This window comes from Vigna unguiculata, chromosome 3, assembly GCF_004118075.2.
Source record: "Vigna unguiculata cultivar IT97K-499-35 chromosome 3, ASM411807v1, whole genome shotgun sequence".
NCBI classification, from domain to species: domain Eukaryota; kingdom Viridiplantae; phylum Streptophyta; class Magnoliopsida; order Fabales; family Fabaceae; genus Vigna; species Vigna unguiculata.
The window spans coordinates 8734164-8754062 of record NC_040281.1 but is presented as its reverse complement, the minus strand read 5'-3'; the positions used below and the strand labels follow the sequence as shown (position 1 = coordinate 8754062).

General features: G+C 26.4%; 1 protein-coding gene and 1 non-coding gene across 2 annotated transcripts; both read left to right on the top strand.

The window, feature by feature from the left end:
* Positions 1–20: 20 nt before the first annotated feature.
* Positions 21–92, top strand: TRNAG-UCC. The gene has a single exon. It is a non-coding gene; the product is annotated as a tRNA-Gly (tRNA).
* Positions 93–5107: 5015 nt separating this feature from the next.
* Positions 5108–7240, top strand: LOC114177776 (probable polyamine transporter At3g13620). Its single transcript, XM_028063295.1, has one exon. It carries the CDS (start codon positions 5569–5571, stop codon positions 7006–7008), a length of 1440 nt encoding a protein of 479 aa, XP_027919096.1. The 5' UTR covers positions 5108–5568; the 3' UTR covers positions 7009–7240.
* Positions 7241–19899: the final 12659 nt, after the last annotated feature.

Genomic DNA, 19899 nt, shown 5'->3' with positions numbered 1-19899 from the left:
AGGGCTATTGATATCAACAAGCGTTTGTAGTCCAACGGTTAGGATAATTGCCTTCCAAGCAATAGACCCGGGTTCGACTCCCGGCAAACGCATGTTTTTTGTTTTTTTTAGTTTTCAAATGTTATTTTTGTTTCTTATTTTTACTTTTGAAGGTAGTTTTTATAATTTTCATTTTATACTTATGTAGATTAAAATCTCGCTTTATAGTTTATATGATAATAACTAATCAATGTCTCGAATACAACTTGATTTTAAATAAAGATCACGAAAATTAAATACCAGTAAATAAAAACAAAGAATTAAATGTGCATGAACTAAAATATAAAAGACTGACCAGTGTATTCGTTAGAAGAAGTTATTTTCTTAGAAGAAAAAAGTTATAATATTTTTCAAAGTTGAAATAATTAATTTATGTGTAAGAGATTAGATTTTTGAGAAGTTAATAGAAATATATATTGATTATGTATAAACAGTTTAAATATATTTTTATTTCATGTAAAAACAAGTGAGTTTTGATTTTAATATTTTGTTATAATTTCCCTTTGATTTTGGTCTCTAAGTAAATTTCAGTATATGAAATTCTCTTAAAAAAGTTTTTCCAAAGAAAATAAATATACAGAAGAAATATTTCAATTTCTCAAAAGTCAGCCAGTAAGTTTACAATGTTCAACTAAAAAAAACTTACAATAATTTTTTTTTAAAATTCTATCAATGATTCTTTTAATTAATTGATGCCATATATTTTTATATTAATATATAGAGTGTGAAAACTAAAACTTTTTTTTTATTTACGGATCCACTGGGATATTTAAAAAAAAAAAAAACAAAACAAAACCATATAGGATATATGAGTGGCCTTTAGACATCACACAAATCCACACGTTTCGTTTGCCTATAGTGGTTAGGTTAGGTGTTATTTTCCTAATAATTTTTCTTTTATATATGAGGGACTCTTATTGCTTTTTTTATTTTACTATATTTTTATTTAAAACACGTTAAATCAATTTAATAAATTTTTAAATTAATATTTTTTGTCAACTTTGAATTGATAAAAAGTGAACTAAAATGATATTATATTCCAAATTATTTAAATTTATTAAGTAAATTGAATAGGTTAAAATGTTTCGATCAACTTACTCTCCATAAAGAAAAATAAAAATAAAAATAAAGTGATTGTTGTGTGAATTGCCACATTGTCCTTGCATGTAACTCGTAAACTTATTCTTTTATTCTTAACCGACACCAACCACGAGCGAAAGAGGAATGCATTATTCATGCACATTGCCTTTTGCCTGTTGACCATACGTTGGACACGTTAGATGTTTGACTTTTTTGCTTTTGTATTCCAAATATATTTTAGAAATGCCAAAATTTGTTTATAGGTATAATTTTTCTTAGATGAAAAATATATAAAATACATTAAAACTAAAAAAGTTATTTGTGTATACTAATAAGAGAGGTCGGAGACCTAAAATAAACTTTAAAATGAGATATTTTTGTTTATTGATAAAACTCTTTGTTAAATATATTTTAACATTCGAAGGTTTAAAATAAATTTTAAAATAAGATCTTTTTATTAATTAAAAATGTACTGTAAAAATGATAATCACTCTTAATAATTTAATTAAATTTTAATTTTAAACATAATTTTATAATTAATTTATTAGATATATATTAGTGTTAAAAGAATATTTTTAGAGATTTTTATTCTAAAGAAAAGTTTTCCAGTTTGGATTTCAGGCGGAAGCTAATACTAATTTTATTTGTATACTAATGTGATGAATAATTAGAAGAACTTAAGAAGTATAGGTAAGATAAGGAGTGTAGGGAGGAGACAACTTTTAAGCTTCAATTTTGTCTATGTTCTTTTGAGTTCTAAATGCTTTTAACAAATTGGGATTTAGTTTAAGTAAACTGGTAAAAAAGTGCTAAAAGTTTTATATGACTCTCATTGATAAATTAACAATTTTGAGATTTCACTGATAAATTAGGATTAAAGAGTTAGTCTTAGTAGTAAGTAATAATTGAGATATAATAAGATCTAACATATTTGTATTTGATGAAATCAGATAATATTATTTTTTGTGCTAGAATATTTGTATATTATTTTATAGTGAAGTTATTGTACATTATGCTTATTAAAACTTTAGGCTTTGAAATTTATCAAATTTATAGATTAAATATATTTTTAGTCTATTTTTGACGTAAAATTAGAATTTTTTTCTTATTCAAAACTTTAATACATTTTAGTGTTTAAACATTAAAAAAAATATAGACCTTTTAATTTAATTATGTTAAATTTTTTGTATGTGTCAGACACGTTTCTCAATTGACAATGAAGTGCGAATATGTCAAACGGTGAAAATAATTCAAATATTTACATAAAACACGTTTAACATGTAAAAAAACAAAATTTTATATTAATTCATAATATAATTTGTAAGACATAAACTATAACTTCATTGTTTAATGTTGATATTCTCATTCGACGAGTCAATGTCTCGCTCAATGAGTGTTCATAGGAGGAGACTCACCCATTGACACAATACTCGCCTAGTTAGAATATAACTTTGATGCTCTCTGACATGGCATAAATATATTCCTTAAAAAATGTTCAATGAGACTCACTCATCCATCGAGTCAAACACACACCTTGCTCTCGAATTTTTAGCATTTCCCCACTCGCTCAGCCATGCTTTTACTCGCTCAGTGAGTATACCTCCTAACACCGCTTTTGATAAGCTCACCTAACTAGGAATAACTCGTCCAACGAGTCTGTATAATTTAGCTGACCAAGTTCTCATGTGGTTATGTTCCTGACCAACCTATTTAGGCTTCTCACTATTTTTTTAGTTGAAAACACACAAAATTATAGTTAAAGCACAACCTTAGACAAGTCTATATAATTCACACAACTAATCAGAGGTACCATAAATGAAAACAACTCATATCACATATGAAACATTAATTCAACAATTCACTTATATAGAGACATCATTTCAAATCAAATTCCACATAAAAATTCATCATAATACATTGTCATACTAATTACATCTTATCAAACAACAACATATTTAAATTCATACAAGCCTCCATTGTAGAAAATAACCTTTACTCACAGATGCTTGTAAAGTTTTATATTACACAAAATATGTTAACTACATACACAAATATCGAATTAAAGAATTACATGTATCACAAAGATCACAACTAAACAAATATTTACTTTGAACTGATTTCAAGTACATGCATGATTCTCAAAACCAATTGTAAATGTCTTTACAAATACATAAAGAGTGAACTTATCATGTTTTCAGTTCTAATTAGACATATATGTAAAATTCTATGTTATGACTTAAAGAAAAGATAGAAGAGAATCTACGGATAGTTTTAGATAAAATATTCTTTTTAAATGAAAGTCAATGATTAGAAAACTATTTACAATTCAACTTTTAATAATAAAGTAATCAAATATAATCTTTTAAAAACTATAAATACTATTCTTTACCTATTTTTTTTCTATATCCCTGTTATGATAAAGAAATTAAATTACATAAAAGATCTTTTTATATATATATATATATATATATATATATATATAACGGTAAATGATATGTTTTTCTATGATAATATTTACTTTCAATTATTAGTGTTGAAGAGCTTATTTATTAATAGAACATTTAAATAAAGTTTAATTGTAAACATCTAAAAAAAACGAGAAGAATAAAGGTGTTTCAACAACTGATTTTTCAATTGAGCAAGAAAAACTAATTTGAAACCAATTGGGAGGTCGGTTGAAGAATAACCATTCTCTCAATGTACACAATAAATGTGTTAGTTTAATCAATAATTCTGCACATGTTATTTAGCTGTTTCGGTAGATAATAAATTAATTTGTTATTAAATAAAAGTATATATCGTAATTATACTTGGTTCTCAAAAGTAAAATATTTGTCTGCTTTGATTTTAATTGCTAATTTAAAAATTAAAATATATTTTATTTCAACAAATATAGTCCAACTACCGATACGCAAAATGAACTGATACCAAATCTAATAAGTTAAACTAGCAGTTTTGACTTTGAATTATTTAATTTGATTACAGTGATTTTTTTTCATAAAAAAATACGTGTAAATATATATAAAAAAAACTCGAATTTAACTAATAATGGTAGAACGCGATCTCCGTAGTAAGGTTCTCATAACAAAAAGAATAAAGTAGAAATTGATTAAACTAACGAGAAACAGATCTGATTAAATCAAATAGGTATTGTTTTTAATATTTCTGAAACAATTTTATGGAGGTTGGAGAGTAATTGTAAACAAATGCTTTCTAATAATTTATTTCATTTTTATATCTCAAGCAAATAAAATAATATTCTAGCAAAATAAATATAATGATTATTCTCTAAATTAATAATAATAGCTAGCGTAAACAAAAATAAAAAATAAAAAATTCAAAAAGATGGTGATGTGTCTGAAAAGATTTAGTTTGTTTTACGGCCAAGAAACAAAAGGCCGCTACGCAATACTTTTTTATATATTGAAATTTCAAAATATTTTCTATATAATTTTTTATTTTATTTTCAGATATGTTATTTTAAAAATCATTGTATTTGAAACGAAGTCAAATACTAACATTACGCACGTGTGAGTAAACAGAAGAAAAATAAAGAAAATATTTTATTGATTAAATAATTTTTTTTCTGAGACAATTTTTAAGTCGTTAAAAAGATATTGAATATTGATATATAATTTCCCATGTCTTATAAGATGAATAGTATATTATATTATCATAAGTTCTGCGTGGCCACCTTTTTTTAAGACGTGTAAAAGATAACTTTAAGAATAATGAATTCAATATAGTGTGTATCGTCCCTTTCATACCTTATTCAGCAAAAATCTTTAAAGTTCCTTGCAAGAGAAATAAAGTCTTTTTAATTTATTGTATTATAATTTTCTATAAGTAATTATAAACGCTTAACATTATTTATCTTGATCATGTTATATAGAAAATCACTAAAATATTGAATAAGTGTTCATAATTACTCGTTAATCAAACTCCAGATATTTGAAAACTTGAAAAGACTTGAGAACAGAAAACGGTGAGAGGAAGCTTCCTCAATTGCTGCTCTTGTTCTTCCTCCTCCAACACAAACTAACAACGTAGCTCCCAAATTGTTTGGATCAATGAGGAAAAATAATTATTTATTTATTTTTCCCAAAAATGGAATCTCTGCTACAAAAATGCGTTCCAATTTCGACGGAAATAGTTGGGTCAATTTTTTTTTTCACGAAATGGAAGCCTAGAATTGTGAGTTTCCTAGGGCTAGAGTACACCAAGAAGGGGACAAATATGAGGTACTTTGTTGGCTAGGTTTGGAATGGGAATGCAAGCATAAAAGGTGTTCGTGAGAATTACGCAAAGAAAACTAGACAGTGGAGAAAACAAAAATATCTACCTCCAACCCTCTGATTGGTATCTTAATCCACTGGAATCTCGTCCAATTGGGATGGAATCTTCATAAAGGCTTTGATTCACACTTCCAATCCAATCAATCAACTCAACATGGAGGATTCGCTCCACTCTTCAACTCCAACTTCTCTGCAACATCTTTTAGACCACAGAGAAGGGACAGAGAGAGAGCAACATGGCGCCAACACCAAGCCACACAAGAAGCTAGCACTTCTCCCTTTGGTTTTTCTCATCTATTTTGAAGTTGCTGGAGGCCCCTATGGTGAAGAGCCTGCAGTGGGGGCTGCAGGTCCCCTCATTGCAATCTTTGGCTTTGTGGTTTTCCCCTTCATCTGGAGCATCCCTGAGGCTCTCCTCACTGCAGAATTGGCCACAACGTTCCCTGGTAATGGTGGGTTTGTCATATGGGCTAATGAAGCCTTTGGTCCCTTCTGGGGTTCCCTCATGGGCTTCTGGAAGTTCTACAGTGGGGTTATCAACTTAGCCTCATACCCAGTTCTCTGCATAGATTATCTCAAACTAGTGATTCCGGCTTTGTCTTCTGGTTCACCCCGCTTTGTGTCGATAATCCTCTCCACCTGCACGTTGTCTTTTCTCAACTATTCTGGTTTGGCTATAGTGGGTTATACTGCAGTTGCTTTGGGGGTTGTTTCCCTATTGCCTTTTGTGTTACTCTCTTTGTTTTCCTTGCCCAAGATTGATCCCAGCAGGTGGCTAAGTTGGGGTCAGGAGGGTGTGGAGAGGGACTGGACACTCTACTTCAACACCATCTTTTGGAACTTGAACTTTTGGGACAGTGCCAGTACTCTTGCTGGTGAAGTTGAGGAACCTCATAGAACATTCCCAAAGGCTCTGTTATCTGCAGGGTTGCTTACTTGTTTGGGTTACATAATTCCCTTGTTGGCTGCCACTGGGGCTATGCCACTTGACCAGAAAAGTTGGGTTGGAGGGTATTTTGCAGATGTGGCTGAGATCATTGCTGGGAAATGGTTGAAAATTTGGATGGAAGTGGGTGCTGTTTTATCAATAATTGGACTGTTTGAAGCTCAACTCAGCAGTGCTGCATTCCAACTTCTGGGTATGGCTGATTTGGGATTCTTACCAAGAATTTTTGGAGAAAGGTCAAGGTGGTTCAACACTCCTTGGATGGCTATTCTGGTCTCAACGGTTATTGCAATCTCCATGTGTTTCTTATCCTTCACAGATATCATATCCACTGTGAATTTCTTGTACAGTTTGGGAATGCTTTTGGAGTTTGCTGCATTCCTAAGATTGAGGAGGAAATTCCCAGCTTTGAAAAGACCATTTGAGGTTCCATTGGGGTTCTCTGGTTTGGTCCTAATGTGTTTGGTCCCCTCTGTGCTTCTGGTGTATGTCATGAGTGTGGCTTCAAAAATTGTTTATGTGGCTAGTTTCTTCTTGACCTCTCTTGGGATTGCTTTATATTATTTCATGAACATCTGTAAGTCTTGGAAGTGGTTTGAATTCAGCCGCGTTGGAGATAAATTGGATGAAGATGATTATGTGTTGTAGAATTTGGGTGTGTGTGAGTGCCCCTGTTTGATTGAAATTTTTATCAGATTTATTTATCTGGGTTGGGTGGAAGAATCATGGTTCATATTTCTGCTAGAGAAATTGGATTCTCTTCAGATATTATGTATACAAGTACAAAATTGTCATGCAAATATATTGATGACAATGTAGATTCCCTGTACAATCAGCAATGAGTGGTTGATTTTTAGTTTGAATTGTTATTTTATTTCAAGTTGGCATTTCTAGATCCAATCTGATAAGCTGATAAATTCAAAGGCCATAAAGATCTGATTTAAGAATTGGTGTCCCTTCTACTTTTTTGGGTGCCAACTACTCTTCCTGTAGTTACGTCACAGGGAAGATAAGACAAATTACTGAAATGTGCTTATTTGTATGATTGTGTTTTCAAAAGAGGAAAAAATAATTATTTGACACCTGGTAAAATTATTTTCTATTTCTAAAGAAAAAGAAGAGAGAAAAAGTAATGTCAAAGAGTAAATTTTCTTTTTTTTTCTTTTTTTGTGTGTGTTAAAGTACCACAAAAAATCAAAGGTAGTGGAGAAATTATGGTGATCCCGCAAAATGGGTCAAAGTATTTTGGACCGATCTTTGTGGGGTTAATGGCGGGTTTTTATTCCGATTTAAAAAAAAAATTAAGATAATTCTAAATTGAAAAATCAAATTCATTTAGCTTTTTAATTTACGTAATCTAAATAATGCTAATTTCAAATTTTAATTTTTTTCTGTCATAGATAGATACGATAAAATAATCTTTTAATCTTTAAATTATAATTATTATTTTCAAAAATAAGTTGATGCAACCATCGGTGAATCAAATCCGGCAAAACTCAATTTAACACCGAATTTAAGAAGTTGTTTTTTATCCAATTTGGCACAAACAACTAATATTAGAGACAATTCGAGGCAAACCTGTTTTACTAGTTTCAGTCACATCACTTAAATGATGTTGAAAAATATCTAATGAGTTTAATATTTTGTAAAAGTTGAGTTTAATGTCACTTTATGTACGTTTAAATATATTATTTATTATATATTACATATAATATATTAAAATTAATTATGTTTAATTTTTATTAATTTTAATAAATATCATATATATATATATATATATATATATATATATATATTTAACGTGGTAACAAAATATATATTATCATCTCAAATCATCCAATGAGAATGAATGATGGTACATTATTAAATCACATGTTCGAACAATTCACCTTATAAATAACCTACGGCACTACCATAATTGCAAAAAAGTAAAAGTAATATATATATTATTTTTAAGGTAAAGTCACTCTTCTAGTCTTTACTTTATTGTTTAAATTCAAATCGATATTTTAAAAGAAATTTAATTTAACCTTTTTATCTTTTGAATCTAGCTCAATTTGGTTATTTCAATAACTCTGAATAATCGTTATTAATGTGAAGTTTATTTAACAATTATATTATTATTAATTATATAAACACAGGTTAAATATACATAGGTATATTAATAAAAAAATGAAATATTTTTTAAAATATAATTATTCTCCCCGTCTTCATAAAGAATTTAAAAGTTACATATAATAACATATATGCACATGTTACAATAAAAAAAAAATCTTAAGTCTTCTTCATATATCATCGCTGAAAACCTCCACTTAAAATATTATTGTAATATACGATCATTACAATTTTACAAGCAACACCACAGAGACACAAGATAAGCTAGTATTATTTTTAAATTTTATAAAAAATAATCTAATGGATATGATCCAACAAATAACTTGTATAATCAATCATAATAATTTAGAATCAAGTAGCTACACATATTAGACTAACTAGCTATCTCTTGTATTATCAATCATTGACATTACATCATCACAATACTAGAGTCTACTTTTGAAAGACAATGTTGAATTAAACATAAGAAAGTGTTGACATTACATACATAGCCATATTACTCGCACCTGCACATATATGGTAAAAACATATCATTAGCAAGAATTTCCCCCATTAACAGATAAATAAAATTAACACAAAGAGACATAATACACTACAAGAAAAATTTTTAAATACTGATCAATTTTTGGCGACCAATAATTATTAGTAACTATAATGACCAATTTAGATACTAATTGACAAAACTAAAAATTATTGATTACTAAAATAATCACTATAATAAATAAAAAATTATAATTAATCCTAAATTGGTCTTTAAAATTTACTACCATGGGTTGCAAAGTTTAAGAAGTTTTAGTAGATATGCATCATCAATAAACCTCAATTAATTTTAAAATGAAAAGAATCTGAAGATTTGAATCATGTAGACAATATTAAAGTATCTCAAAAGGAGTCTATATTTTATAATTTTAAATATTATTTTAATAATTGTAAAATTACATTATTTCTCAAGGAGGAAAAATGAGAAGAAAAGAGAAAAGAAAAGAAAAGTGTGTTTCTTTCGGGAATTTTACTATTTGTACTTTCTACTTTCCAAATTCACCCGTCGTTCTATTATTCTCCTCTAACTACTCTTCACCCAAATAATACAAAAGTCCAACTCTAACTTTTTCTGTAGGCTTTTACTTTCTGCACCCCACAATTTCTTCACTTTCTCCTTAAATTTTCAAAATGATCATTTTATCCTTTGTGAAACTGACTTTTGGAATACATGTTTTGAAAAAAATTTGGAACAAACTTTTCAGGTTAAAATTTTTGGAACAAAGCTTTTATAATACATTAACTTTGTGGTTAGAGGAAGGATTTCAACAATTTCAAGAAATTAAAATACATAATATTTAAATTAATTACAATTAAATTCTTTTCATTTCTTAAATATTTTGTTTGGATTGAGTAACTAAAATATCATAGATTTCAATTTTTTTGTTTGAATAAAATAATTTAATTTATATTTTAAGTCAAACTCAACTTTATTTTTACAATTGAATTCTTTTTATTTCTTAAATACTTTATTTGGATTGAGTAATTAAACTATCTTTAAGATTTCAATTTCATTGTTTAGATAAAACAATTTAATTTATATTTTAATTCAAACTCAATTATACTCTTGAGTCTGAATTGAGTTAGGTCAACCTTTGAACTAAAATAACTTGTCTCAACTTCGTCTTGGATTGACTCGACTTGGACCAATTCAGCTCAACCTTCGATCTTGTTTGACTCAGCTTGACTTTCAGTCTTAACTGACTTGTCTTAGTCCCTGATTTTGGCTCGACCTCCTATCCAAATTATTTCAAAGAATTTCAAAGTCTCTAAATAAATGAATTACTCTTTTAAATTTTCTCATTCCTAAATATTAGAAAATATGTAATTAAAAGACTTTCATAATTAAGACTTGTGTAATTAATAAGAGTTTTGTAGTTAAGACTACTCTTGAATTGCCTCATTCTTAAATTAATCTCTTAAATATCAAAAATTAATTATGGAATAGAATAGAATAGCCCGAAAAATTGTTTGAGAGTCCATATAGTACCTTTCAAAACGAGTTTTCCAAGACATCCCTAAATGGAATATGTTTCAAAAAGAGCGGATTAGAAAACATGAAATGTGTTTCAGAAAAAGCTTTTTTGAAACAATTTTTTTTTTTTTTCCATTTTCTCTCTTCTTCCTATATAGCGACAGTAATAATGGGTGTAGGAAATAATAGTCTTTTTTTCTCTGTATGTTAGCTACTTTTATTTGAACCCAATAAAATAGATTGGAATCATTTATCATTGTCATGCAATTAGATACGGTAAAGTGGGTCACGACTTAAAACTCGACCGTGAACATGTCCAAAAGAAGATACATTGGATTCACATTTTCAACTTGTTAAAAGAGAATATTTTTTTTCCTTTTGTTTCTTAAATTAAAAATTAATTTAAAATATTAACTTTTATATATTATATTCTATTAAAGATGTAAATATGATATAATATTGTAACTTAAATTATTAACATTTATACATTAAATTCTAATAATGAGTTATAAGAGTAATATAATAATTATTTTATTTTATTCAATTAAAAACATTAAATAATCAATTAAAACATTAAAAAATATTTATATGATTTTTTTAATATTTATTTATTTTTATATATAAACTAATTTTAAAATCATATTATAGTGTTTAATTACTTAATTGTATAAAAATATATTTCACACTATGAATACTATAAAATTAATGTCCTAAAAATTTCAACTAAGGAAAGAAAAATACTACCCGACTTGAAATTATTATAGGGATTACACGACTAAATACTCATTTTAACTAAATGATACCCAAAATATCTTTAATACTTTTATTTTTATTCTGTTGGGTGATTTATCAAAACATTCATATATCGGTTAGATATTAAATTTCTTTTGGTTGATAAATAAATTGATTAGTGTAAGTACGCATTAATACTACTCTATACAAATAGTTAACACACAAATTTATACATGTAATAAAATATATTGATACATCAATGTCCATATAATGGAAGATATGGTGACTGAAAAATTATAATAGTTATATTAATACTTTTTAGTAACCAAAAGTTAAATGAATCTGGTAATAATTGCCTACTTTTTTTTTCATAGTTATATTATATTCCTAACAGCTCATTTTTATTTTTATTTTTTAATTTAAAGCATTCTACCATTCAGACATTCTCTTAAACTCACTGTACTACGTTTTAAAAATTCTTAGTCCTAACATTCAATGCTAAATCCTGTCCTTGTCTTTTTCTCATTCTAAGGTTGTGGAAGAAGTTTTTCTCATATCATGATGTTGAATCAAAGGATAAGATTGATATGAACCAACTAACGACTAAAAGAATCAACTACCATAGCCAAACCATGTTGAAAAAAATGAAAACGATAAGGGTAAGTCAAAATATGAAGTAATAACATGTGGGAGATATCAAGTGAGTTTCTTTTAGTGTCATTTTAAATTTTTGTTAGTGTTAAAAATGTGAGAACTTTTTTATCAAGAGAAATTATTTCTAAGAAATTGTTACGTTATTTTTTTTGTGGTAAATCCTTGTAAGTTATTGAACCAATACATTTTAAAATTTGAGAAGTTTCAATAAATTTAAGAGTTAAATTCCTTGACTTAATAGTTTGATACGATAAGTGTAACTCTCCATGACACATTCTTTAATATCACATTCCAAGTATATTGTCATTTGCATATAACTTTTGTTTACTCGTGAAAACTCTTGTATTGTTTTGTATGTGTTTAACATTTTTTATTGTCTATTATAATAATTCAAGTTCTATTCAAATATTATCTTCATGGCCATTTATTTGATTATTGATTAAAAAATATATTCTTAACTTATTTATGAGTATATTTATAGACATTTATATTATATATATTTATATTATTGACTTGGATGATCGATTTAAGATTCAAACATGTAAAAAGGATGCTAACGGGATGGGGACGACATTCATTATCTTATCCTCAAAGAAAAAAATTATCTTCATCCTTATGTCCAAGCTCGACGGATATTTATCTCATTTTATTTAATGTTTATCAATACAGTAAAAAAAATAATAAAATAAATATATTTTAATGTTGTTAAAAATTAAATATAATTAAACATATCAAAGTTTAAGTTAACAGAAAAATCAAGAAAAAAATAGTATTGAACATCTAAAATTATAAAAATTCCAAAATCATTGTTTTGTATCAAAAAAATTTTGTCAAAAAATTAAAACGGTATTTTTATCTTTAAAAATACGTAATATACATTTATATTATTTTAATTAATGTATTTAATTATTTCAATTTTTAATATAAAAATGATGATACATATATACATTAATAATTTCTTAACGAATACTGTTAGAGCATCGATTAACATCCTCCTATAAAATATGTTATGTATATTTGTACTGTTTTAACTAGTGTAGTTAATTATTTATAACATAAAATAATTATATCCATACACATTAATTATTCATTAATCAATATACTTGGAATATGTGATTAGCATTCTCCATAAAATAACTCAGGATTTGATTTTTTAAATCCTCCCGGCAAAGTAAATTACTTTAAAAACGAACAATTTACTCGAAAATTGAAATCGTTGTGAATCTTTCAATACAGCTAAAGAGATTGGATTTTTCCCTCTCTCATACATGCAGAGGATTTTGTCAAAGAGACCAATAAATTTTAGTCCTTTCATGTCTCAAAAAAGTTAAAATGTGTTTAAAATTTTTTTTAAAGGATATTTTATATTTTTAACCCTCCATTAAAAATATATTTTATAATATAAAATTGTATTTCTTTTTGTGAAATTATCTATTTACTTAAATATACACAAATTTTAAATTCTGTTAATCTTATTCAATATTATTATTTTGAATTACTCTTATTCTTAAATAACACGATTCTTCATATATATAACTTAAAAAAACATTTTAATAATATATCTTAACTGTTAAAAAATAAAAATATTAAATTAGTTAAACTATGACACATTTTTGGATCTGATGCTGAAAATGTCTCTAATTCGATTTGATTGAAAATGAGAGGTGTTCCTTTTCTTGTAGGGATAAGGAGAATGTCCATGTCACTTTATTTTCCTAATAATTGGGCCCAAAAGTAGTGCATTCGTGGCAGATCAACTTCAAATTAAAAATGATAGAGTACAATGCTTCTAGAAATGTAAGGGATAAATATCTTATTGTTTCTGCACTTCTAAAATTCAAAGTTCCTCTCATTCGTTGCACTAAAAGTTATTCAAATTCAAAGGTTAAGATTTTGGCTAAATTATTATTTTTTTTATTTTGTAGAAAAATTGTTAAATTGATCCTTTAGTTCTTCTGTCTTAGTTTAGTTATGATTTTGTTAAAAGTGATTCAATGTAGTTTTTGTCATTTATTTTTTATAACAAGTATTAAATTCTAAAAAATCACATTTGATTATAACACTGATTGTAAAAAAATTAATAATAAAAACTAAATTGAATCACTTTTAAAAAATCACAATCAGATTAAAACAAAAAAAATTGACCAATTTGATATTTATAAACAAGAATAAGAACTAAAAGAGTAATTTGACCTAAAATTTTATCAGAAAAACTATTCTTACATGATATATTAAATATGTTTTTAATTAAAAAAAATCACCTGTTTGATCTTAACTATTCTTCACATGTTCTTAAACGGTGAGAAAATGAAGAATAGAAGACAATGATATGATAATACAGATACGTCTAATGTACACAAATCAAGAGGAGGTGAATTGAATTTTCAAGATTTTACTGTTTTAAAAGATTCTTGAATTGTTTTTCAATCTTTATAATGCTTCAATCATTTTATCAATTTTATCAATGTTGCATTAATGGATTAATTGAATCAATTAGCAATAACAAAAACGATGAAAGAAATAAGAGAATACAACAATTTTTATACTGGTTCGATTCAAAATAAATCTATATTCAGTCTTCTTCTAAGCAACTCGAACTTAAAAGGATTTCACTAAATCAATAGAGTTCCAATAATTACAAGATCACTTATATAATCCTAAACTCTAATGACTCAAGAACATATCTTACCACAACATGATCAAAGTTAAAGTAAAAACATTGGCATCCATTTTACCAATGAAATTTATCGACGAAATGTCTATATTACTAATGGATTCTACCTTGTTGATCCTTTACTAATGGAAATATATGTTAGTAATCAAAATTCTAAAGTTCGTCAGCAAAAATCTGACCGTAGATGTTATTATATTGACAATTTTTTCTAGTTAATAATGTAATGTTTTCTTATAGTTTCAAACGCGTTTCATAATTCAATTTTAACTAACATTAAAACATAAATGTGTCAAATAATGTAATTAATTTAAATGTTATTAAGAAATGTATTTGAACTATCAAATAAACTTAACAAAACTTAGTTTAAAGAATTAAATATACACATATATAAAGTTGAGGGACTAAATTTAACTAAAATTTTAAAAAATGACAAATTTTAATTTTCATTGAAAATTAAATGACCAAAAATATATTCAACTTTTTAAAATTTTACTGAAATAAAAAATATATTTAACCTTCTAACCGATATTTTCGAAAACTAAAACTAAAAAAGTTACTTTAAAACATTGTTTTCATTTCCATGCGAATATAAAATTATCAACCCTTCACATTGAAAGAAGAAACTATAAATTGCTGAGTATAAATAATTTTATTTATGACCGATACAGACGTGGCAGCAACTAGGAGAGAGAGAGTGTGGGTCTAGTAAATTTGCCATATATATATATATATATATATATATATATATATATATATATATATATATATATATATATATATATATATATTAGTTTTTATATTTTCAACAAATGACTCTTATAGCTCTGTATTTTTATGAGTAATAATTCTTTATGTTATTTTATTTTATATCATATTGATTAAAATTAAATTATAATTATAATTATAATTAGAGTTTAAAATTTTGAAATATAAAAGTTAAATATTTTTATAGAAAACTTTTAAAAATTATGAATAAAATAAGGAAGGTGAATATTATTTTATCAAATATAAAGATAGTTAATATATTTTCTTAAAACATGATGAAATAAATATTTATTTATTTAAAATAAAATTTTGTAAGTGAGTCACAACAATCTAATTAATAAAAGACATTGTTGAGACAAGAGGAGCAAAAACATGTGCGATACGATAAGCGGTAAAATATCACATTCAGAGTGTTTATGGCTATTGCACTGCCGTCCACGCTCAGAGTCACTTCTGCCTTAGCTTTTTCTTCGAAATTAAAGATTGCAATAAATGTTTGAAAAAAAAAATTCTTAATTTTTTTATCTCAAAATTAAAATTTTTATTAGTTTTATCCTAATAGCATAATCATAAAAATTCTGTTTATTTTTTACAAGTAAATCTTCTTCTATTTCTTTCTCCCGTAAAAATGCATCCAATTTACAAAAATTTCAGTAGTACATTTGTTTATTGAGTTAATAGTTTTACATATTTTATGGCAAGTTTGTTTAACATTATAGTTTTTTACGCGTCTGAATGATGTATGAATGATGGTGATTTTACATGAAAACACAATCTTTGTATATTGTATGTGAACAATTTATTATTATTATTATTATTTTCTGGTTTGGATCTTGCTTGGCCACTCAACTTTTACACTAATCTGGTTGGAGAATGCAACCATTGTTGCAATGAGGTTTAGGCAGAGGTGAATGGATAAGGTAGTTGAAATTATCTTCATTCGCACGTTACATCCTTCTATTCGCTCATTACCATCTTTTTAATGGTTTAATTATTGGTTCTGTTTTGAAAAAAATATTAATTTGGTTGTTCAGTCTCAATTTATGATTTAAAAAAAATGATGTAATTTCTTTTTTTCGTTATTTTTTTAAAACAGATTAATGATATTCGATCAAAATTATATTAAAATTATGTTAACTATACCACCAACAAAGTAAATTATTTTTATTAAAACAATTTTAATGTTATTTTGATGAAAAATTGTTGATCAATATATCGTAAATGAAAAAAAAAAAAGATGTATTATATTTGGGGTTTAGGATTAAACGTGACTCTAGGATATTCAAAATTTATATTCCTCCATGATTTCAGCTTACATATATGTTCTAGATGCATATAAGAGTAGTTAAAGTTTCATTTTATCGTATTAGATGTAATAAATTCATACTCTTTATAAATTTTCCTATACAATATATTGTATTTCGTATTCATTGTTCTATTTTAATTATTAATGTATATAATAAATTATCATATTATTTGTTGTTATCGAATTATAAAAAAATGAAATGGAAGTTAGACATGGATACAAATTTTAGTTCTAGAAATAGACTTAACCTCTTAATCATTTTAAGAAGCTAATCCTAATACAAATTACACATAATAAATGACTAAATAATTGGAGTTTTAACATATATATTTAGAGTTTGCTTCTAATTAGAGTAAATATGTTTTTAATGTGAAAATACACATAAATAAACAAAAAAATTACTCACTTAAGAAAATAAAAAATAAAAATTTATTATGTACATTTAAGTAAATGATTATGAGGATAAGAAGGAAGGAAAGATTATTTATGAGAAGGTTACTTTTGTTAGGAGAAAGATAAGTGGTATTTTTGTGCAGGGTAGTCTCCGATCCTATCCGGAATTTGGCTCCCATCAGTCCCTACATACGAATGCATCCTTATCTACTTCTACGCACTTCATTGGGAATCAAACAAAATCCACTCAAATATTTTTGGATAAAATTCAGATATTACATATTTAATCTTACAATACATCTTATTTACTAATTATTATGAATCAACATAAAATTATGACGGTTTTACAAACACTCTTAATATTAGTATTAATCATCATTAATATTATAACAATTTATCAGACTTTCATTAGTGTAATTATTATCATCACTGTTTCGGGTGTAGGGACCAAGCACCTACTAACAATCACTTCAATTTTACTCCTCTCTTTTCTAAGTCTCTTCTCTTCACAATCTGTGATAACTTCCTCGCCAAGAAATCTTCCTCCTCGCTCGATCGGTTGAACAGACAATCGGGGTACCTGTCTAAAAGGCTCCGATGCTTAAGTCAGTTGATGGACCGATCGGTGTATAGGTATAACTGCAGTAATAAATGCGAATCAAAGATGCTCACCAACCTACCTTTGGGCCCTATTTATAGTTTCCAAAGTGGGCATGTGATTAGGGTTCCTTAATCACGGCCAAATGATCCTTTAATCAAAATTACTAACTTGTTTAATGTTAATTAATCCAACTGACTGGTCTCGTTTGGCCGATCGACCGATGACCGCTTGATTAGGCTAGTTATCTTCTGAGTTTAACAACTTTAAGTGAATAATTAATCTATGTGTCTGACCGATGGTCATACGTAAGGCACTACGCGAATCACCTATGAGACTGATCAACCGATAGATCTCCCTGGGTTGATGCGTAATCGACCTAGGGACCGATCAACCAATGGTCCTTTACGAGGTAACGCGTAGTTCGTCTGTGGGACCGATCGACCGATGGTCCCTTACGAAGTAACGCGTGATTCATCTGTGGGACCGATCGACCGATGGTCCCTTTTGTGGTAGCGTGTAATTTATTTGTGGGACCGATCGACCGATGGTACTTTATAGTTTTTCTGTAGGATCGTTCGACCGATGGTCCTGTTTTATAAACAAGCCCTCCCAACCTTGTTCGATGGACCAAAGAACTGTGCATTATCGATGGCCCGATGAAATGTACAGTACGATAACTATTATTATTAAAATCACCACAACATATTATTAGTTGGTTATGATCATCTGCACACTGTAAGATAACGTAGATAATAATTATCTTATTGTTGCCATTTTTCCTGATAAAAAAATAATCTTATTTTTGTGATATTTGAACTCCAAAACAAGTTCTTATATTTTTGATGGTCATATAATATTCGAATTACAATTTTTGGTGACGTAATTTCTAGTAATTTATAATTGGAAAATTATTCCTAAGCATGTCTAAATTAATTTTTCATATTCAGGTGAGTACTTTTTAAATTTATTTTAATTTTAAAAAAAACTGTAACTTCTCATGTCGATGAAAAATAACTTATCCTCTCCTTAGCATGAAAATTCAAGCCATATAGACAAAAGGATTGTAATTTTCGTAAAAGCAAACGAAAGAAACATTTTTTACAGCATTCTAACAAGCACAAAAACATACATTTCCACTTTCATATTTTGAAAAATAGAAAAGGATTTCGTGAAACAAAGTGTACTTGATTCGGAAACTAATTTACCTTCATTTTCTACTTACGTTTTTATTTTTTTCTTTTAAATCTTACTAACAAATTAACAATTTTCATTGATATAAAATTTATAAGTGGCTTAAAGAAGTTTTTTTATTTTAATTTGAAATATAAATTATAAAAAATAAAATATATATTTTATTCTGAAAATATACGAATGATTGGACTTAGTCTTAATGTAAATTTAACACAGATGCGATAAAGAGTAAATTGATATTTTGAAGTAGTTGAAAACAAAAACGATCCTAATATTAGTTACTTCTATAGCTGGGAAAAGGTATCAAACGTATGAAATAAAATATTACAAATCATATTTTATTTTTATTTTGTTTACTTTCACAACGGAAATGAGAAATTTTAAAATCACTTATATATTTTGATTCGAAATTGTTCCGTCGAGGAACAATGTATCCCGTACATTAAATCCCATTTAATGAATTAGTTTCCAAGTTTGAAATTGCAACAATGCTCAGAGGAAAAAATGTTTTAGTATTAATTATTTTAGCTCTTTTATATATATATATATATATATATATATATATATATATATATATATATATATATATATATATATATATATATATATATATATATATATATGTGTGTGTGTGTGTGTGTGTTATATTATATAACTAAAATTAGCTCTTTTAAATTTGTTTATACTTTTTTAAATTTATTTCCGTCTTCATATACTTATTATAAATTAATAAAACACTCAACTTTTACAATTTTACATAATAATCAAATAAATATATTATCAAATTTTATCTAATTTTTATTATTATTTATAGTAAATTGATATTGTAACATCTCAATTTAGCATATTTACTATTTTACATAATTGATAAAAAAAAATATAAACCAAAATAATAGTATATAAATTGTATTTACAAATCCTTAATGAGAAAAATAAAACTTAATTTTTCAAAGATAAATAGCACTTTGTTAACTTGGAGGATTTATACAATACAATAATTATATATCTAAGTGATTATTACTATTTTTAGATGATTATCGACAAGTTTATTATTTTACAAATATCTCATATGTATTATCGTTTGTTCATGTACA

Coding starts and splice junctions, on each gene's coding strand:
- LOC114177776 (XM_028063295.1), top strand. CDS start 5,569: ATGGAGGATTCGCTCCACTCTTCAACTCCAACTTCTCTGCAACATCTT.